We start from the raw sequence: 22,017 nt of genomic DNA, 5'->3' as shown, positions 1-22,017 counted from the left end.
GAAGATGGATGAAAGGCTGTGTTCCCCAGGAGAGGCTGTTAGATGGAGGCAAGGGTGGAGGGGAGAAGAGGCAGGGTGGTGAAGGGGGGGGGTCTTATCAGTCCTCCATTGAGTCCTCCTGGAAAGTGGAAGTCACAGTGCTCCACACTGTCTCTTCTCAGGACAATGAGGAGCCCCCAGCTCTGCCCCCTAGGACTCTGGAAGGCCTCCAGGTGGAGGAAGAGCCAGTGTACGAAGCAGAGCCTGAGCCTGAGCCCGAGCCTGAGCCCGAGCCTGAGAATGACTATGAGGACGTTGAGGAGATGGACAGGCATGAGCAGGAGGATGAACCAGAGGGGGACTATGAGGAGGTGCTCGAGCCTGAAGATTCTTCTTTTTCTTCTGCTCTGGCTGGTGAGTGATGGAAGGAGAAGCAGGAGAATTTGGTCATGTCCAGGGGAGGGTAAGAGGAAGAAGAATTTCTCTATTGCCCCAGTAGGATCTTTCTCTGTTTGCCTTCTTCATGTTGATGATCCCATGTTTGTGTTTCTCATTATGCAGGATCATCAGGCTGCCCGGCTGGGGCTGGGGCTGGGGCTCTGGGGATCTCAGCTGTGGCTCTATATGATTACCAAGGAGGTAGGTTGGGAGTGGCCCGAGGAGCCTGGTACATGGACGCCCCTGATATAAGACAGGGGGACATGTGAAAAGAGAGATTCATGTCTGACCATTCTAATATCCCCTCAACTTTCTCCCCAGAGGGAAGTGATGAGCTTTCCTTTGATCCGGACGACGTAATCACTGACATTGAGATGGTGGACGAGGGCTGGTGGCGGGGACGTTGCCATGGCCACTTTGGACTCTTCCCTGCAAATTATGTCAAGCTTCTGGAGTGACTAGAGCTCACTGTCTACTGCAACTGTGATTTCCCATGTCCAAAGTGGCTCTGCCTCCACCCCCTCCCTATTCCTGCTGCAAATGTCTAACCAGATGAGGTTCTGGACAGACTTCCCTCTCCTGCTTCATTAAGGGCTTGGGGCAGAGACAGCATGGGGAAGGAGGTCCCCTTCCCCAAGAGTCCTCTCTATCCTGGATGAGCTCATGAACATTTCTCTTGTGTTCCTGACTCCTTCCCAATGAACACCTCTCTGCCACCCCAAGCTCTGCTCTCCTCCTCTGTGAGCTCTGGGCTTCCCGGTTTGTTTACCCGGGAAAGTACGTCTAGATTGTGTGGTTTGCCTCATTGTGCTATTTGCCCACTTTCCTTCCCTGAAGAAATATCTGTGAACCTTCTTTCTGTTCAGTCCTAAAATTCGAAATAAAGTAAGACTATGGTTCACCTGTATGCTGAGGTAAATAGTACTTTTTGTGTGGCCCTCATGGCCTCAAATCTTAAGGCTCCAACCTTTCCTCTTCCAGGCATATCCAGGAGACTTTCTCTTACCACTGCCAATTCCCCTGCACCCTAGATGTCAAAGACTAGGCCTTTTCCTTAGGCTGAACTTTTTTTTTTTTTTTTGAGAAGGAGTTTTGCTCTGTCACCCAGGCTGGGGTGCCGCAGCGTGATCTCAGCTCACTGCAGCCTCCACTTCCCAGGTTCAAGAGATTCTCCTGCCTCAGCCTCCCGAGTACCTGCAACTACAGGCGTGCACCACCATGCCCGGCTAATTTTTGTATTTTTAGTAGAGATGGGGTTTCCCCATGTTGGCCAGGCTGATCTTGAACTCCTGACCTCAGATGATCGCCCCCCGCTTAGCCTCCCAAAGTGCTGGGATGACAGGCATAAGCCACTGCACCTGGCCTCCTTAGGCTGCATTTTAAACCCAGTCCAAAACAGATCAGCCTGAGCAATGGCTGGGCATGGTATTGTGGGCCTATAGCACCAGCTACTCAGTAGTCTGAGGTGAGAGAATCACCTGAGCCTGGGAAGTCAAAGTCAAGGCTTCAGTGAGCTGTGATCACACCACTGCACTCCAGCCTGGGCGATAGAGTGAGAAGCTGTCTCAAAAAAAAAAAAAGAAGAAAGAAAGAAAAGATGGAGAAGGCACTGGGATCAAGGAGGAGCTAGAATGGTTGCTAAGACCCACAGTTAGTTGCTCCAGGGCTTCATAGAGTTGGTGAGCTGCCCAGCAGGGTGTCCAAGGGAGAGAATTCAGCCATGGGTTCATAGTTTCTGTTTCTGGTTGGGCCAGTAAAGCCCCTTTCTCATTCCTCTTTTCTGCTTATCACTAGAGACAGAAACTAAAAACCATGGCTTCAGGCTGCTAAAAGCCTAAAACAAAACAAAACAGAACAACAACACAATAAGGCAGGTTGGACAAGTTTGGTCTCAGGCTTGTGCTCTGGTCTTTCTTCATGATACACACTTGGTTTCAGTGACAACTTCTATGCCTGTGAATCACACATCTGTCTCTAGACCTAACTTATAAGATTCACCCAATTAGCCTTTCAGAGTGCAAAGCAGCTTTTATTTCCTCTTCTAGAGATGTTGAGGTTTCTAGTATACAGAGGTCAGTCACCACAGATATACTCAATCTCATTCTTCATTTCAGTTTGATTTGACATCACACATAAATCAGACTTTTATAGTGATTTTCGTGACGTATCTTCAAGTTCCACCTTGCTTTTCACTTTTTCCTTTGTTGTGAGATAGAAACTTCTTTTCCAGACCCTTATGCTACTAAGGCAGCAAGGTCCTCTCTGGCCCAGTTCTACAGACCTCAGCCTCCATATTCGGCTGATCTCTACTCTGGACTGCCTTTCTTGGTGATGATACTCACCAAGGGCTCTGCCCATAGACATCCTCCCTCCCTGTGTACACAGTCCCTCTTTGCTCCCCTCAGCTGTTTCTAAATCTGAAGCCACTTCTAGCTGTCTTGCCTCTGTCAGGTAACACTCGCTGTTCATGCTGTTCACTCCAGCTTCCTCTCACAAATCATTTCTGTCTAATCCATAGTCTCTCTGAAAGGCTTTGGTACTGCTGCCCTCTCACTATGAAGTGTGCTTGTCTTATTGAAGCTCGTGCTTCAGTACGGCTCTGAAGGCAGCAACTGGAGGGGGAGAGTGCGGCTGGAAGTGCGCAACCCACAAAGCAGTTGTGGGCAGTGCCACTCTCCTGAACCAAGGCTTCCCCAGCTCACCCAGTTTGGGAAGGGAAAGCCTTCTGCCCTCTTCCTTTCTCTATGTAGCACCTTATTTCTCCTCCATCCATCCATAGCCCCTGATTTTCATCTCCATTGGTCTATAGTTTCCCTTTCTATTTCTATTAAAATCACAAACCCAGAGTGGACTTCAGGAGCTTTTATCCTCCATGTAGGAAGGACTAGATTCAAAACACGTCGAACTACCACCTAGACAACTCTCTTCCTTCCTTCCCACTGCAGTGTTAGCTTCTTTCCAGTTACTCATCTTCACAGAATAAAACCTTAGGTCACACCCTAGTCATATTTTTAGAAAATGGTGCCTTATATACAAATATGAAATACAAACCAAAGGATGGGGTTAGGAAAAATAGAGTGACATTACCAAATAGTACCGAGTGGCACATTACGATGAAAAGATGAGCACGTTTCTGGTCTGGGACTTGCTCTACTGCCTTCTAGACTCTTTTCAGAGGTTTCACCTACTTCATCTACACCAGCTCTGAGCCATGTTTAGAGAGAACCCAGGAAATAAAAGCACCCAGATTGACTAGATTGTTTCTTTTGTCGGCTAAATTCTTTATCCTCTGCTTCCCTACAATGCCTGTCCTTTTCTTTTCCTATTTCCCACTTGCTTGACGACTGCTAGGACTGCTGGGAAAATGACACCAATTACAGTGAGAGGAATATAAACACAAGGCTAATAACTCAACGCTCCTGGCTTCAGGTATAACCAAAGAGAGCTGAAAGGATACATTCTTGTGGGTGGCTGAAGGACATGAAGCCATACCAAACAAATCATTTCCTTCTGGTTCCCAACTTAAAATCACCACGTCTAAAACCTATTTCATAAATAAAGAGCTGCATTAAATCATAACTATTGTGGATAGCTATGTGCGATAAGATTTTGCTGTACTAAAAAATAAGCATATCCTAACTTATTGTCACTAGTATGACATCCTTTAGGGATTTTCAACGGGGAGCCATTTTGCTCCCCGATATTTAGCAATGTCTGGTGACATTTTTGATTGTTGCCACTGTGGGGGTGCTACTGACATTTAATGGATAGGCCAAGGATGCTGCCAAGTATCCTGTAGTACACAGAACAGTCCTTGCAACAAAGAATTATCCAGTTCAGGCAGGGCGCAGTGGCTCACACCTGTAAACCCAGCACTTTGGAAGGCCAAGGCGGGCGAGTCACCTGAGGTCGGGAGTTTGAGACCAGCCTGAACAACATGGAGAAAGCCCGTCTCTACTAAAAATACAAAATTAGCCAGGCGAGTAATCCCAGCTACTCGGGAAGCTGAGGCAGGAGAATCGCTTGAACCCAAGAGGCGGAGGTTGCGGTGAGCCGAGATCATGTCATTGCACTCCAGCCTGGGCAACAAGAGTGAACTCCATCCCCTCCCCACCCAGAAAAAAAAAAAAAGAATTATCCATTTAAAAATGTCAATAATTCCAAAGCTAAGAAGCCCTGCTGTAGGGGATGCCAGTTTCTACTGTGTCTTTTTTTCTTTTACTTTTATTCTTATGAATATTCACTGTTTGTTACCAAAAACAGCAGTATCATCCATTTTTGTCAGACTGAAAGCATGACCAGAAATATGGATGGGTAGGAGCAATTTCAGGGAGCCATTATGTTCACATGTCTTCCTCTCCAAGACCCCAATGGGGTACCCAAGTGCTGTCTAGGAGCTGGTGACTGGCGCCATAGGAACTGCAGTGGGCCTTGTCTGGACTTTGCCAAAGGTGTGATCTCCCTGGGCTGCCCTGTGCATTCTGGCATGACGCTGAGGTTGGCATTAGTGTATTGAGGTCATTTCAGATAGCACAGGGTGGCCCAGGGCCATGCCTATGTTCTGCCTAACTCAGAACATAATTTTCAGAAGAAAAAAATCTTGACCCTTAAGTCATTATTAAAATGTTACAAAGTAAGTCGGTGACTTTTTGTCCTAATGTTCTCCATAAATATGGTGTCTCCTTTGGACTCCCCATTTTTCAAGGCTTTCCTGCTGTATGTTGCCAAGATTCTAACAACAGACTCTGTGATCCCATTTCTGCCCCTCATGTTTTGGCCTGTGGTGTCTTCAAGGCTGCCATGCTCAGCCAGGGGCTCTCCTATGTCAGGCTGTGTTAGGACTACCCTGGCCTAGAGGCAGTAGAATAACCAAAATGAGCCCTGGACTTGATCGTCAAAACAGACCCAGCTCCAGAGCCTCCAGCTTTGTTCCCTTCACCCTGCGTTCCCTGGGGAGTAACTCTCTGCACCTTAGTCCCATCCTGCATTTCCTGTCCCATAAATTTGAAAGTGCTTTGTGAACTAAAAAGCCCATGTAAAAGCACAGGCCTGTACTGGTTATGGAATTTCGTGCTCTCTCATCACTTAAGAAATTGGGCCCATCTTCCAAATGGCCTCAAATTACTTATTTTCTTCTCAGACCAATCTATTTTAGAAAGAAAGAAAAAAGAAAAGAAAAGAAAAGAAAAAAGGAAACAAGTCATCAATGTGGCACTATGGTACAAGACATGGCTTAGGAAATTCTTAGGCCTTGTGTTGAGGTTTCGAAGGACATTGCGTGTTCCAATACACCCTGATAAGCAAATAGGCAGTTTACAGAAGGGAGTCCTCAAAACCACACTCTGTCCTACTTCAGGAACTCCGAGAAGAAATCCAAGAAGGGTGCATCGAGTGGCATCTGAATTTTTAGGAGACGTATCTTCCTCGTGGTCTGACTCTAAAGGTGGAGACTAAGCTCTCTCGGGCCTGCTCACGGGGCTGACACATGCTGGTCAAAAGAATCGGGTCAGTTTTGTGCTCTACAATGTTGAAAGGACAGGACTTCAGGTGCTCAGACATGGAGGTGACTTCATTAAACTCCCAGCTCTTGATTTTGGAGAAGAGGCTGCTGAACTGCCAGATCTGTTGAGAAAGATAGAAGTTCAAAGGTGAATATAGGGGCGTTACCCTCTGGCTGGCTTTATTTGGGCACTATAAGGAAATATCCTCCTGTTCTTCATATTCTTAGACTCCAGAGTGTTTAGTGGCTCCTGCAGACATTTGGTAGCCCCTCCTCCAGCATCCAATTCCTAGTTCCCCCTGCCAACCAATAATCTTCCCAACCAGCCCTGTAGTTGTGAGAATCACTAACACCAATCAGCATATTGACACACACTCTCCCTTGCTCCTCCACCAGCAAGTGATTAATTTTAAAGTAGATGCACAGTTCAAATCAGGACAATTAGTACCAGTGCAACTCTTATTCCAGAACTTTTGTTGGAGATACCAAAAAGCAGATTCTCTTTTTCTTTCTCTGCTTGAACTGCAAAGCTGAAGTCCTAGGAGGTGCCAGCAATCACCAGAGACCACCGAGTGAGCACTATCTTACAATGTAGCCATTATTGAGGAAGTAGAGGTAAAAAAATAGAAAGAAGAGATGTCATTTGGGGGCATTTTTTGAGCTGTTAGATCAAGCCTTACCTGAAGCCATTACCTTTAGACTTTTTAGTTACATAGGCCAATAAATTCCCTTTATTGTTTATGCCACTTTAGGTTGATTTTCTGTTGCTTGAAATTAAAGTATTGTAACTCATAAGAGTCTCACTAGAGTGGGAACCCCATAGGAGAATTCTATGAGTTCTGAAATATCCTCTGGTCTTTCCACCTGGGATGTGATGGCAAAGTCACTGTTTTCAAGTCTGGTTATGTGAGTAGGCATAGCCTAATACTCTTTCAACCTGACTACTTCACCTACAGTTTCTTGTCCTTGTTGCTATGTAGGAAAGGTGGTTTTTTTGAGATCTTAGAACTGTTTCCCTTTTTACTTTAAAAATCCATTCTAATGTGAGTATCCTTTAGCCCCAACTAAATTTTCTTTATTTCTTTCTGCAAGGAAATTAGCTCGTCCCAAATAATATCTGAGAGTGGTCAGTCATCATTGAATTGGGGACAAACTTGAGCCAAAAAATAATTTCTAGTATCTAAATTAAATTATTTACATCGGATTTTAGGCGTTTTTAAACAATACGATTCCTGAAGGCAGTGTGTTAGTCTTCATTCATGTTTCTTCCTAATACGTGCTTGGTTGGCAATCAGTGTTTCTTTAACACTTGAATGCAGGCACATATACAAGAGAGAGAGTCTTGTGGTTACTTTTTGAGGAAGACTGCTCAGGAATAAATAATGGAAAACATACAAAATGTTTTAGACATGATCAATACAAATAGATGCAAACAACTCTAACTCCCCAGTGTCAATTTGCAAATACCACATATTAGGAAGAAATTCAACAGTGAGATTATAGAATTATTGACCTAAATGGGCATCACAAATTCATGGTTCGTAGTACCAACAGGTTTACCATGAGAAAGGATGCTACAGGCACTGGGATATGATGAATTAGGTGCCTCACTTCAGTATGGTACAAGCTGGTAGAAATTATAATACAGTTAAACAAACATGACCTACTGGGAAAAGGAACAAGGTATTTCTGAAGGGAAAGGTTCTTTGATTTATACAGCAGAGTGTTTTTTGAACAATTAAATTAGCACTTGAACCGGGGAAATCAGTGGGCCAAATTCATTTAGAATTTCAAAATGCCTTTATGAAAGGCAAAAACTGTTTTAAAAAATTAGTTGACATGGGACTGAGGAGATTTGTTGGCCTCCTGTATCAATCAGAGTCACAGCCGGGAACAGGCGGCACTCTCAGACTGGGTAATTTGAAGAGATTTTTTTTTAAAGGAATGATTTACAGACACGAGAGCAGGGTATAGGAAAGCCACGAGATACAGTGCAGTATCCAGGGTGAGTAGCTACCTAGAGAGTTATGCCCTGGGCCTGAAGGAGAAGAAGGAAGGTCGTTGGATCCCGCAGTGAGTAATTTTGTGTAGAGAGCCACCTGATAAAGGCACCTTCAGTGGAGGGACAGCACCTGCTCAAAGTGTCACAAAGGGGAGGAACCATGCAGGGGGGAAGCCAGGAGAATAGATACTTCAACGTCATTCTTCCCTTCCTCCCATCTCCTGCTGACACGCTCCATTTACGTTAGCCCCACTGGAAGATGGAGGGTAAGGGAGCCAGCTGAGGCAATCTGTCCAGGTCAGCCTCCTGGGGGACAGACAGGGTGGAGAAGGATGGAGAATGGGTCTTGAGAGCAAACAGAAGATATTCAGCACACATACACAGATGAACAGGCACTACCCTCCGGATTGCTATTTATGTGTTTATAGGTCTGTCTTTTCTACTAAACTGACCTCCTTGAGTCAGTCTTATTCTCAGCAACTGTTCCCATGCCTAGTACCTTGCTTGGCACATAAAAAGCTCTTTAAGGCCGGGCGCAGTGGCTCACACCTATAATCCCAGCACTTTAGGAGGCTGAGGCGGGTGGATCACCTGAGGTTGGGACTTCGAGACCAGCCTGACCAATAAGGAGAAACCCCGTCTGTACTAAAAATACAAAATTAGCCTGGCGTGTTGGTGCATGTCTGTAATCCCAGTTACTCAGGAGGCTGAGGCAGGAGAATTGCTTGAACCTGGGAGGCAGAGGTTGCGGTGAGACGAGATTGTGCCATTGCACTCCAGCCTGGGCAACAAGAGCAAAACTCCATCTCAGAAAAAAAAAAAAAGGCCAGGTGCAGTGGCTCATGCCTGTAATCCCAGCACTTTGGGAGGCCGAGGCGGGTGGATCACCTGAGGTTGGGAGTTTGAGACCAGCCTGACCAACATGGAGAAACCCCGTCTCTACTAAAAATACAAAATTAGCTGGGTGTGATAGTGCACGCCTGTAATCCCAGCTACTTGGGAGGCTGAGGCAGGAGAATCACTTGAACCTGGAACGTGGAGGTTGTGGTGAGCCAAGATCATGCCATTGCACTCCAGCCTGGGCAATGAGAATGAAACTCCATCTCAAAAAAAAAGGCCTTTAAAAATATTTGTTAAGGCCAGGTACAGTGGCTCACACCTGTAATTTCAGCACTTTTGGAGGCTGATATGGGAGGATCACTTGAGGTCAGGAGTTCAAAACTAGCCTGCACAACACAGTAAGACCCCATCTCAATTTAAAAATTAGTCAGAAGTGGTGATGCACATCTGTAGTCCCAGCTACTTGGAAGACTGAGGCAAGAGGATCACTTGAGCCCAGAAGTTCAAGGCTGTGATTGCACCACTGCACTTTTGCCTGGGCAACAGAGAGAGAACCTGTCTATAAAAAATGAAACAAAAAATTGCTGAATGAGTCAATCAATAAATGAGTGTTTACTTACCTCTCTGTGGACTCTCCAGGAGGTGCCTCCATGGGAATACCTCTTTTTCTTCCATTGCAAAAGGACCATTCCTCTCTCTTGTAACAAAGTGGCACAGATATTCCTCATCAGCACAGACACCTGGGAGAGCTGGGCCAGGCTGACGCTGTCCAAGAACCCAGCAATGTACTTCAAAATCTCCAGGGGCAGGCTGGTTAAAGAATTCTGGCTTTTTCCTCCATGACCCAAAAGATGGTTGTTCTTCCTTCCCTCGCTCAGCTCTGGAGCAACCTCCGGCTTAATGGCAAAGGTCTTGAGCTCCTGGCTATAGATTACTTTTGCCTTTTGCCCTGGGGGACGGAAATGGTTTTGAACAAATGTACATCCCAAGTAGGCGAGGGGGCATCGATGCTGGAACCAGCCATTGAGACATGACTGAATGTCTGTGTGGACATTCTTGAAGTGCAGGGGGAACTCATCCCTCCTGAAGAATTTGTTGCAAGTGAAAGTGAAGGCAGAGCTGCTTTTGTTGTGTCTCCTGGTCACACACTCGCTGTGGAGCTCCACGTGGAGTCCCCCTGGGGTGGCAGCAGTTAGGTCAGCCAGCACTGTCCCAGAGGAAAACTGTTCTGGCTCAAAGTTGTATGTTTGTGTGGCAAAATCCATGAACAGTCCATCAATGCTTCTGGATTCAGAGATGACGTTGCCTTTGAGTTCTCTTTCCAAAGCACACTGGAGGGTGGTCTTGATGAGATCTGATTTGGGCAGGTCCTCCACAGTGATCCCCAAATCTGAAGTATCCACTGCCTTGTGTTCACTTGGCTTACAACTCAACATGGCATCTCCAAGTCGAGCTCGCTTTCCACAGTAGCTCACAGGAACTTTGAAGGTGTAAACAGTCTTAACTTCCTGAGCCTCAAGCTTGCCATAAACAAAGTCTCTCTCCTTGGGTGTACAAGCAGGCATCTGACCAAAGTGAATCAGCATCCGCCCATTGTGCACTAGATACATGTTATAGTCCTTTGCATCCACAGCTGTTTTCAGTCTTTCCAGAACACCATCCTGCCAAGGGGCAAGCCCTGTGGTTTCCATGGCTGTACGAACGTCCTGCTGCTTCTGATTTTCCTGTGGTTCTTTCTTTTTGGGAGTGCCCTCTCCTTCTACCATGTTATGGCCACTGGAAATCTGTTCTTTCTCGGAGTCATTCTTGTTCTTGCTCTCACAGCTCACTGATGAATTTGTTAAAGCAGAGGCTGCGTGCTCTTTGCTGAAAATATTTTCCCACTGGCCAAACTTGACCAGGTCCATCCCTTCTTTGGTTTTGGCTAGCACCTCCCGTTCTTCTTGACTTAGCTCTGCCATCTCCCCATTAGTTGCTGACAGACCATGTGGTACCAAACCGATATCCACTCCACCCACTGCTCCTCCCATTTCCTCCACACTGGTTTCACCATTCATAGTTGGTTCCTCCTCAGTAGCCTCTCTAGTTTCTGGGAAAAGTTCCACCATTTTCAAGGATCTGAAGAGGACCTTCTGATCCCGCAGGGCCAGGGCTGTGTCCAAACACTCCTCACTGGGGGTCTCTTTCATGATGTTTTCATGAAGGGTGGTTTCAGAGTCCACATTTGGCCAGCGGTTCCACTCCATGGAGCAGCAGACCACGCTGGCGGGGCACACCTGCAGGTGCTTGGCCAGTTTGTGGCGGGACATGGACAGAGGGCAGCCATATTCGGAGTTGAGGCACGGAACCTGCTCTAAAGGGCAGAGGAGCTGGTGCTCTGCCTCTTTGCACATGTGGAAGGTGGCACCACAGAGCAGGTGGCAGCTTATTACCAGGCAGGAGGTGTTGGGTTCCACAGGAATGTGGCAGTGGCGGTTGAAGCATCCCTCACAATGCCTGTGGTGCCCTGGCGGGGATCTGCGGGCTTTCCCCTGGACACACCAAGGACAGGGGGAAGAAAACAAATGAATACTGAGGAGAAGCTCTATGCATGTCTATGACTGTGTTTTAATTGACATATTTCCTGTTTATACCTGCTTTTTGTAGAAACCTTGAAATATAAGGAATATCACAATCCCACAATCCAGAAATAACAACTATAAGTACTTTTTAGAATTTTCCAATAGTTTATTATATATATGTAGTAGATGTGTTTAGAATAGGAAAAAAAGAATTGAATATAATGGACTACACTGTTGACAATTGTTATTTTTGAGTTGTGGATTACAGGTTATTTATATCATACGGATAATACTATGAATACAACTTTTCATCCTGCTTTTTATCTTGCTATTAGAACAAGAAACTAGATTGTTTTATTAGTTATTCTTTACAAACTTTCTTCATAATGGCAGTGTAACATTCCGGAATATGGGTGTGCTATCATTTAATCAACTACCACCAGAGGGCGGGCTGGGAGGACAGCAGCCATGTCTGGTTTTGCTCGCATTTATGTCCCTGGCATCTAGCATGGGACCTGGACCTTTGTGGTTATTCAATGCTTGCTGAATGAAGGAATTGCTAGCCATTTAGATTATTGCTGGCTTTTTGACTATTTTATTTAAATTTTCACTTAAACTCTTTGCTCAAAAATCCTTCTCAACTGCTTTCCCCTTACTCTGTGTCAATTTCTTCCAAGTTCTGTTCAGCATCTCTAGTTTGGAAAAAAGTTGATAAATATCATCAAACCGTAAGAGCAAGTCTGCTAGCTGCTTGGGCTACAGGATAAATGAAGGAAGACCTGGACCTCTCAATGGTGAAGCTTCAATAAGCTCCTGGTGCTTACCATGGCGCCCCAATTTCTTCTTGCTTCTCAGCTCTACGGGAAAATATGAATATAAATAATTAGTAAGAAAAGCAGTTAGGTTACCTATATTAATAGGGGCTAAAGAGACTTCACACACTATCTCATTTAATTCCTTCCACCATCCTGGAGGTGTCTTTATCCCCATGTTTGAGTCAAGGAAACAGAAGCTTGAAGGTAAGTAACTTGTCCAAGGTCACACAGCTGCTAAGTGATGGAATCAGCTTTGTAATCCAGGCCATGCTGGCCCATGTTATTTTCAGTGACCCCCACTGCCCTCTGATAGGGCATATTACCAATCATGGGATGTTAACTTCTGCTTCCTATAACTTTCTCCATTGTCTGCTGACAATTATCCTGGCATTCTAAACACTCTGCTACCCACAATCTGGCCTAGGTTACCTTCTAATCTTCTCTTCCACTGGGGCTTCCTGTCCACTTAGAGGTTAGTCTGAGATCTAACTTTGTCTGGGGCAGTGTATAGGTGTCTGTGAAATATCTGTAACATGCTATTTCCCCTGGTATATTCAGCTGTGCTAGAGCAGGGGTCAAAACCCCAAAGGTCCCAGAAGTTGACTGAACGGAGACTCTGGCAAGTGAAAGAGAAAATGCCCTGCCTTCAGGGAAATGAAATTTCTCAGCCCTGGTTAATTGATGCCTTGTGGGAATGTGTTGCCAGACCTGGTTTTTCCAGAGACAGTGGGGATGCGGACTTTTGTGAGTTGTGATATGGTTTAGTGGTTAGAAGGCAGACTGCACAGGTTTCCACCCTGGTGCTACAAGTCAGTGGCTGTGAGACTTTGGGAAAGTTACTTCACTTCTTCGCTCATCAGTTTCCCCATCTGTAGAGAGAGGATAATAATAGTACCTATCCCATAGTGCTGCTGTAAGGAGTAAATGAGCTAAATATACATGAAACTCTTAGAACAGTGCTTGTTTCACAGGCAGTGATCTATACATGTTTGCTATTATAAAGTAGTATTTTATATTTCATCACAATGCAAAATATTTTACTACATAATATATCGAAATAAAAATACTCTGAATTTTAAATGTTAACAACTAACTTAATTTAAAACAACACTATTTGAGCCAAGGAAAAATGTGAATGCTGGCCAGATAGGATCTGTAGGTTGCCAGTTTGCAATATCTGGTCTACAGAATTTGTAACGTAATTTCAGCACAGTGTTAGTCTGTGATGGAGTGGGGAGGTTAGCATCCAAATGTCAGAAGATCCATAAGTTTAACATTTGGCCAGGCGCAATGGCTCACACCTGTAATCTCAGCACTTTGTGAGGCTGAGGTAGGTTGATTGCTTGAGCCCAGGAGTTCAAGACCAGTCTGAGAAACATAGCGATACCCTGTATCTACTAAAAAAAAAAACAGTTAAAAAATTAGCGGGGCATGGTGGTGCACACCTATGGTCCCAGCTACTTGAGAGTGACACTGACGTGGGAGGATCGCTTGAGCCTGAGAGGTCAAGGCTGCAGTGAGCTGTAATGACACCACTGCACTCCAGCCTGGGTGAGAGAGTAAGACCCTGTCTCAAAAACAAACAAACAAACAAAAAACCATTTTACTTTACTTTAGAATTTGCCAATTCATTGTGGGTAAAATTTCCCCCAACTTAAAAAAAAAAAAAAAAGACATTTCAAATATACAGAAAAGGTGAAGGAATACATACAATGAACACCAAAATATACTTTATCTAGATTCAACAATTGCTAACATTTTACCATTTTTGTGTCCTTTCTTTCTCTCCTCTCTGTGTCTCTCTCAATCTCTCCCCGCCCCCCAACCACACACACACACACACACACACACACACACACACACAGTTTTGGCTGAGCCACTTGAAAATAAGTTGCCAGCCGGGCGCGGTGGCTCAAGCCTATAACCCCAACACTTTGGGAGGCCCAAGCGGGTGGATCACCTGACATCAGGAGTTCAAGGCCAGCCTAGTCAACATGGTGAAACCCCATCTCTACTAAAATTAAAAAAAAAAAAAATTAACTGGGCACTGTGGCATATGCCTGTAATCTCAGCTACTCGGGAGGCTGAGGCAGGAGAATTGTTTTAACCCAGGAAGCAGAGGTTGCAGTGAATCGAGATCACGCCACTGCACTCCAGCCTGGGTGACAGAGCGAAACTCCATCTCAAAAAAAAAAAAAAAAAAACAAGAAGGAAAGAAAATAAGCTGCTGATATAAGACGCTTTATCCCTAAGTACTTCAGCTTGTACTTCCTAAGAATAAAGACTTATAATAATATTGTCTCACCTAAGAAAACTAAAAATACTTTTCTAATATCATGTAAAATGCCTATAGTCACATTTCTCCAGTTGTCTCCAAAATGTCTAGTATAGTTATTTTTAAATTTTTAATATTTTTATTTATTAAACATTTTTATTGATATATAATAGTTGTACATATTTTGGGGGTATATGCAATATTTTGATGCCTGTATACAATATGGAATGATCGAATTAGGGTAATTGGGATATCCATCACCTTAAACACTTTTCTTTATGTTGGGAACATTATAATTCTTCTCTTTTAGCTTTTTTTGACAGAGCCTTGCTCTGTTGCCCAGCCTGGAGTGCAGTGGCACATCACAGCTCACTGAAACCTCCACCTCCTGGGTTCAAGCGATTCTTCTGCCTCAGCTTCCCAAGTAGCTGGGATTACAATCAGGCGCTACCACACCTGGCTAATTTTTGTGTTTTTAGTAGAGACAGGGTTTCACCATGTTGGCCAGGCTAGTCTTGAACTCCTGACCTCCAGTGATCCGCCTGCCTCGGCCTCCAAAAGTGCTGAGATTACAGGTGTGAGCCACTATGCCTGGCCTCTTTTAGTTATTTTGAGATATACAATAAATTATTGTTCATTATAATTTTTCTACTGTATTACTAAATACTAGAACTTATTTCTTCTAACTTTATTTTTTTTTTAATTTTGTTGTTGTTTATTGTGACAGAGTCTCACACTGTTGCCCAGGCTGGAGTGCAATGGTGCAATCTTGGCTCACTGCAACCTCCGCCTCCCAGGTTCAAGCGATTCTCCTGCCTCAGCCTCCCGAGTAGCTAGGATTACAGGTGCCCACCACCATGCCCAGCTAATTTTTTGTATTTTTAGTAGAGACGGGGTTTCACCACGTTGTCCAGGATGGTCTCGATCTCTTAACCTCGTGATCTGCCCGCCTCAGCCTCCCAAAGTGCTGGGATTACAGGTGTGAGCCACCGTGCCCGGCCCAAAATTTTTTAATTGATACATAGTATTTGTGCATATTTATAGTGTGCATGTGATATTTTCTTATATGCATATAGAATCTGTAATCATCAAGTCAGGATATTTAGGTCATCATCTCAAGTATTTATCATTTCTGTGTGTTGGGAACATTTCAAGGCCTCTCTTCTAGCTATTTTGAAATACACAATACATTGTTGCTAGCTATAGTCACCCTACTCTGCTATCAAACACTAAAACTTGTTTTCTCTGTCTGTTCATATCCATTCACCAACCTCTCTTCTTCCCTCTCCTACTATCCCCTACACCCTTCCCAGCCTCTGGTAACTATCATTCACTCTCTACCTCCATGTGATCAACTTTTTTAGTTCTCACATATGAGTGAGAACATGCAATATGTGTCTTTCTATGTCTGGCTTTAAGACCTCTCATTTTTGAACAAGGATCCTTTTAATGTCAATTTGTTCCATTCGATTGCCAAGTCTTTTTAGCCTCTTTAATCTGGAACAGTCCCCCACATTTTCTTTTTCAGGAGAGACAGCCTTAAATCACAAGGAAATTATAGTCTGGTTCATTCATTTATTAGTTCCTCCACTCATTCACCCACTCAACAAACATTTGTTGATTACCTACTACTACTTGCCAGTAAGTGAGCATAAGGATCACCTGGACGGCTTGTTAAGAGTCTTAAACACTATTGTTCATCAGAGTCAGCTGTGATGCTTGCTAAACCTATAGATCTGCACTGTTCAATATGAAAGTCACAAGCCACATGTGGCTATTTAAATTTAATCAAAATGCAATAAAATGAATAATTCAGTTTCTCAGTCACGTTAGCCACATTTCAAGTGCTCAATCGCCATTTGTGGCTAGTAGCTCCTCTTTAGGACAACACAGAATAGAACATTCCCATCTTCACAAAAAGTTCCACTGCTACAGATGCTGGCTGTACCCCTGGACCTGAGGGAATGATGGACTCCTGGAATTTACATGCTTAACACACTCCCCATCTGATTCTTATGCACATTAATAAATGAGAACCCTTGTTCTGGACCCCACTGGGGCTACTGAGTGTGAAAGAGGAATCACGGCAGAGTGCTCTATACTCCTAATAGCCCTAGTCAGGGGGCAGGTGAGAAATCACAAGCAGGAGCATCAAACAGGGTCAGGGCCCAGCAGAAGATAAACAAAGATGTTAAAGCCAGAGAAGGAGAGGAACAGAGCAGGGTGGCTGAGAGGGTTGGACTGTGCTATGATCTGAATGTTTGTATCGACCCCCAAATTCATATGTGGAAGTCTAATTCCCAATGTGAGGGTGTCTGGCTGTAGGGCCTTAGAGAAGTGATTATGTTAGAGGAAGCTCTGCTTACCAGGCCTCTGGTTTAATAAGACATGACTAGAGTGACTCCATCTTAAAGTGAATAGCAAGGCACTCACAAGACACCTGTAAGGTTAATACTTATGGTCTGAAAATAGCCACATCCCAAGCTGACCACCACTTATAATTACAGAATATTTATGGCCAGACAAAACTTCTCCCACCAAGCCTGCAGAGTGCCCAGATGTCCTGAGAGTGCAGCCCTTTTTACTTAAAGATAATGTTAATGAGCAAGCTGAGGTTAAAAGATTGATGGTCTTCGATAACACTGACAGCTGCTACCTTTAGTGAGCACATCTGCCCATTTCAAGTTTAATTTAGCTCCTTATAGTTTCCTTATAGTTTCTTTCTTCTTCTTCTTCTTTTTTTTTTTTTTTTTTTTTTTAAGACACAGTCTCACTCTGTTGCTCTGTTGCCCAGGCTGGATTGCAGTGGCACTATCTTGGCTCACTGCAACCTCCGCCTCCCGGGTTCAAATGATTCTCCCACCTCAACCTCCCAGTAGCTGGGATTAAAGGCGCGCACCACCATGCCTGGCTAATTTAATATTTTTAGAAGAGACGGGGTTTTGCCATGTTGTCCAGGCTTGTTCCAAACTCCTGACCTCAAGGAATCTGCCTGCCTCGGGTTTCTTATAAGTAGAGACACTAACAAAAGAGGGAGCGTTCCTCCTTCTGCTGCGGACGCCCTAGTCTGTAACAGAGTAGTTTCCAACAAATGTGCTACTTTTTTTTTTTTTTTTTTTTTTTTTTGAGATGCTCTGTTGCCCAGGCTGGAGTGCAGTGGCACGATCTTGGCTTACTGCAACCTCCGTCTCCCAGATTCAAGCGATTCTCCTGTCTCAGCCTCCCGAGTAGCTGGGACTACAGGCACATGCCACCACACCCAGCAAACTTTTTGTGGGGGTTTCATCATGTTAGCCAGGATAGTCTTGATCTCCTGACCTTGTGATCCACCAGCCTCGGCCTTCCAAAGTGCTGGGATTACAGGTGAAAGCCTCCGCACCTGGCAAATGTGCTTCTTTCACTTGCCTCAAATCCTTTCCTGTGAGAATCCAAGAACCCACTCTTGGTGTCCGGGACGTGACCCTCTTTTCCTGCAACATCCTTCTGGTGTCCTTGTATGGATGGACAATAAGAAGAGACTCCCACTCGGAAGGAAAACAGTCTGCGCAGCATCAGTTGGCTGACTTTGGGTAAGTGGGGCTCATTTTAGAGTCATTAAGCTATTCCAGGGGACAAGGATGCTTGTCCACTGCTACTTGAGTTTGAGGCCCAGGGCCCAAGGAGTTAGAAGCCCCAGGGTTTATTTGGAAAGCGGATTTGGCCCTATGAGATGTTTGCCACTAACTCCTTGGGAGTAATCCACCTTGTGCTTTCTGTTGCTGGCCTGAGCGTCCTGCTTCTTGTCTCCTGTCGGCTTGCTGCCCTTGTTTCACAGAACCCCTGAGGCTGCCACGGGAAGGATGGCCCAAACAGTTTAGCATTTTCTTTTTCTTTTTCTTTTTTTTTGAGACAGAGTCTCACTATGTTGCCCAGGCTGGGGTGCAGTGGTGCGATTTCGGCTCACTGCAACCTCTGCCTCCTGCATTCAAGCAATTCTCCTGCCTCAGCCTCCTGAGTAGCTAGGATTACAGGCGCACACCACCACGCCCAGCTAATTTTTTTTTTTTTTTTTTTTGAGCTAGAGTCTCGCTCTGTCACCAGGCTAGAAGGAATGTAGTGGCACAATCTTGGCTCACTGCAACCTCCGCCTTCCGGATTCAAGCGATTCTCCTGCCTCAGCCTTCCAAGTAGTTGGGACTACAGGCAAGCGCCACCACACCCAGCTAATTTTTGTGTTTTTAATAGATACAGGGTTTCAACATGTTGGCCAGGATGGTCTCGATCTCTTGACCTTGTGATCTGCCCACCTCGGCCTCCCAAAGTGCTGGGATTACAGACATGAGCCACCACGCCCGGTCTAATTTTTGTATTTTTAGTAAAGACAGAGTTTCACCATGTTGGCCAGGCTGGTCTCGAACTCCTGATCTCAAGTTATCTGCCCACCCCGGCCTCCCAAAGTGTTGGGATTACAGGCGTGAGCCACAATGCCCGGCCACCAAACAGTTTAGCTTTTACTTTCCTTGCCTCTCCTCTGACTTAATTCGCCACTTGTCTGAGGGACACCGGAAACAAGAAGTCACTCAGGATCTAGTCTTTTTGTACCTTAATTATTGGAAGAGATGGGCAATAACTTCTCCATTACTGCAGTTACAAGTTAAAGTGTGGTATTTAACAGCCATATGTGACAAGATTAGAAACGCCCTTTAAGAAAAAAGCCTCTTTTATGACTTTCCCTGCAAAAAATTAGCCCCAGAATGGAGGACAGGAGACTTTTTCTTAACAGTTTTCTCTTGTCTGTTAATCAGAAGATCATCTTTCATTGGCTGGTCACGGACAGCCGGGCCCCGCTTTCTAGACCCAGAATGTCATTTTTGCCCTGAAATAGTTTTGTCAGGGGATCCCAAGTTACAGCTTGCCCACTTCCCTTGTTTGGTTCAACATCTTTTTTTCGCTGGGTTCCTTGTGGCATTGCCTCAGGCGACCATGGGTCTGCTTACTTGTTCTTATTATCTGATATGAACAAGGGGACCCTACTGGCTCCAGTAGTTCCTCCCTTGGCCAAATTGGCACTAAGAATTATCTTGTCCCTTTTAGTGGAGCTCGGCTGGAGGCAGTACAATCTTGCGGACAAGGAGTGGTATTCAGCACCTTCAGTCCTGGTGGAGAACGCAGTATCTATCCTGAAGAGCTCACTGTTAGGGTGCATTTTAACCTATTAGGGAAAGGAAGGTTTAAACTGGATGGGCTTAAGAGAAATTTTTTTTTTTTTTTTTTTTTTTTTTTCTGAGACGGAGTCTCGCTCTGTCGCCCAGGCTGGAGTGCAGTGGCTGGATCTCGGCTCACTGAAAGCTCCGCCTCCCGGGTTCTCGCCATTCTCCCGCCTCAGCCTCCCGAGTAGCTGGGACTGCAGGCACCCGCCACCATGCCTGGCTAATTTTTTTGTATTTTTAGTAGAGACGGGGTTTCACTGTGTTAGCCAGGATGGTCTCGATCCACTGACCTCGTGATCTGCCAGCCTCGGCCTCCCAAAGTGCTGGGATTACAGGTGTGAGCCACCGCGCCCGGCTGAGAAATTTTTTTTAAATATAACACTGGCCCCAATATCCTTTGAGAGGACCAGAAAGGTGGACCTCAGGTGTTACAGCGGCCCCTAACACTATACTTCGGCTTGATTTGTTTTGTAGAAGGGAAACTAAGTGTGGAGAAATACTCTATGTGCAGGCCTTCCTAATGGTTAGTCAGGATAAGGATTTAAAATACGCTTGTATATGTTAGATAGAAGGAGAGAAAAATGAGGGACTAGACATAATTCATGACCACTTATGCAAGTGCCTCCTAATCCCAGGCTTCCCCCAGCTGGTTCCGGACTCCCCACTGTAAGTTCAAGTGCTCCGGAGGAACAATGTCAGACTCCTAGTTCCCCAGAAGTGTCCAAAGTATTATTAACCCCTCCTAGTTATTTGGGGTTGTCCGATGTCCTGCCATCACCTCCTCCTTACCCTTCAAGCCCTGTCTTACATTCGTTCCCCAAAGAGCCTAGCCCCACCAGCACCACTCTTAGTGGGGCCTCTTACCAGCTGTCGAAGTTGACTCTTTGCTGTCTTCAGGAGCTGGCAGATGGTGACAGGGGCACTCTATGGGTACATGTACCCTTTTCTGTGCCTGACAGCCTTATGCCAGGAAAAATTCAGCTGGTTTTTAGAGGGTCTAGGAAAATTCATAGATGAATTTGAGAGACTAACATTGACATATTGTAGGGAAAAGAAAGAGAGATCAGACTGTTACTGTGTCTATGTAGTAAGGGAAGACATAAGAGACTCCATTTTGAAAAAGACCTGTACTTTAAACAATTGCTTTGCTGAGATGTTGTTAATTTGTAGCTTTGCCCCAGCCACTTTGCCCCAACCTGGAGCTCACAAAAACATGTGTTGTATAAAATCAAGGTTTAAGGGATCTAGGGCTGTGCAGGACGTGCCTTGTTAACAAAATGTTTACAAGCAGTATACTTGGTAAAGGTCATCGCCATTCTCTAGTCTCAATAAACCAGAGGCACAATGCACTGCGGAAAGCCGCAGGGACCTCTGCCCTTGAAAGCGGGGTATTGTCCAAGGTTTCTCCCCATGTGATAGTCTGAAATATGGCCTCGTGGGATGAGAAAGCCTGACACCCGTAAAGGGTCTGTGCTGAGGTGGATTAGTAAAAGAGGAAAGCCCCTTGCAGTTGAGATAGAGGAAGGCCACTGTCTCCTGCCTGCCCCTGGGAACTGAATGTCTCGGTATAAAACCTGATTGTACATTTGTTCAATTCTGAGATCAGAGAAAACCACCCTATGGTGGGAGTCAAGACATGTTTACCGCAATGCTGCCTTGTTATTCTTTACTCCGCTGAGATGTTTGGGTGGAGAGAAACATAAATCTGGCCTACGTGCACATCCAGGTATAGTACCATCCCTTGAACTTAATTATGACATAGATTCTATTGCTAACATGTTTGTTGCTGACCTTCTCCTTATTATCACCTTGCCCTCCTACTACATTCCTTTTTGCTGAAATAATGAAGATAATAATCAGTAAAAACTGAGGGAACTCAGAGACCAGTGCCGGTGCAGGTCCTTGGTATGCTGAGCGCCGGTCCCCTGGGCCCACTGTTGTTTCTCTATACTTTGTCTCTATACTTATTTCTTTTCTCAGTCTCTCGTCCCACCCGACTAGAAATACCCACAGGTGTGGAGGGGCAGGCCACCCCTTCAACATATGATTTAACCTGGCAAGATTTGCATATACTTCTGTCTACCTGCTTCACAGAAGAAGAAAAGCAGCATATTATGGGAGCTGTTAAAGCATATGCAGATGGAGTGGCAGCCTGCAACCAGGGGCATGACATCTATCCAGTAGGAGGTACAGCAGTTCCTGACTGGGACCTAAATTGGAGTTATTAAGAGGAAATAAGTTTGGGCAGCCAAGGTGGGCAGATCACTTGAGGTCAGGAGTTTGAGACCAGCCTGGACAATGTGGTGAAACCCTGTCTCTACTAAAAACACAAAAATTAGCCATATGTGGTGGCATGTGCTTGTGGTCCCAGCTGCTTGGGAAGCTGAGCCAGGAGAACTCACCTGAATCTGGGAGGCG

The 22,017-nt window shown here is 45.1% G+C and overlaps 2 protein-coding genes across 4 annotated transcripts in view; one reads left to right on the top strand and one right to left on the bottom strand.

Moving 5' to 3' along the window:
* HCLS1 (hematopoietic cell-specific Lyn substrate 1) overlaps positions 1-1,324 on the top strand; it is a 29,695-nt gene extending 28,371 nt beyond the window's left edge. For both annotated transcript variants that reach the window (XM_009446261.3, XM_063806159.1), the window contains 3 exons: positions 162-393; positions 541-618; positions 739-1,324. In XM_009446261.3, the coding sequence (XP_009444536.1) occupies positions 162-393; positions 541-618; positions 739-875 (447 nt within the window). In that variant the 3' untranslated portion in view covers positions 876-1,324. The remainder of the gene's footprint in view (positions 1-161; positions 394-540; positions 619-738) is intronic.
* Positions 1,325-2,425: 1,101 nt separating this feature from the next.
* Positions 2,426-22,017, bottom strand: part of FBXO40 (F-box protein 40) — a 36,882-nt gene continuing 17,290 nt past the window's right edge. The window contains exons 2-4 of one of the 2 annotated variants that reach the window (XM_016941733.3): positions 12,145-12,177; positions 9,380-11,290; positions 2,426-6,039 (exon numbers count right to left, since the gene is read on the bottom strand). In XM_016941733.3, the coding sequence (XP_016797222.2) occupies positions 5,824-6,039; positions 9,380-11,290; positions 12,145-12,147 (2,130 nt within the window). In that variant the 5' untranslated portion in view covers positions 12,148-12,177 and the 3' untranslated portion in view covers positions 2,426-5,823. The remainder of the gene's footprint in view (positions 6,040-9,379; positions 11,291-12,144; positions 12,178-22,017) is intronic. The other variant, XM_016941734.4, reaches the window with a different exon arrangement.

The sequence above is a fragment of the Pan troglodytes genome, chromosome 2, assembly GCF_028858775.2.
Source record: "Pan troglodytes isolate AG18354 chromosome 2, NHGRI_mPanTro3-v2.0_pri, whole genome shotgun sequence".
NCBI classification, from domain to species: Eukaryota; Metazoa; Chordata; class Mammalia; order Primates; family Hominidae; genus Pan; species Pan troglodytes.
The sequence above is the reverse complement of the archived record's forward strand: the minus strand, read 5'-3'. Positions and strand labels throughout refer to the sequence as shown.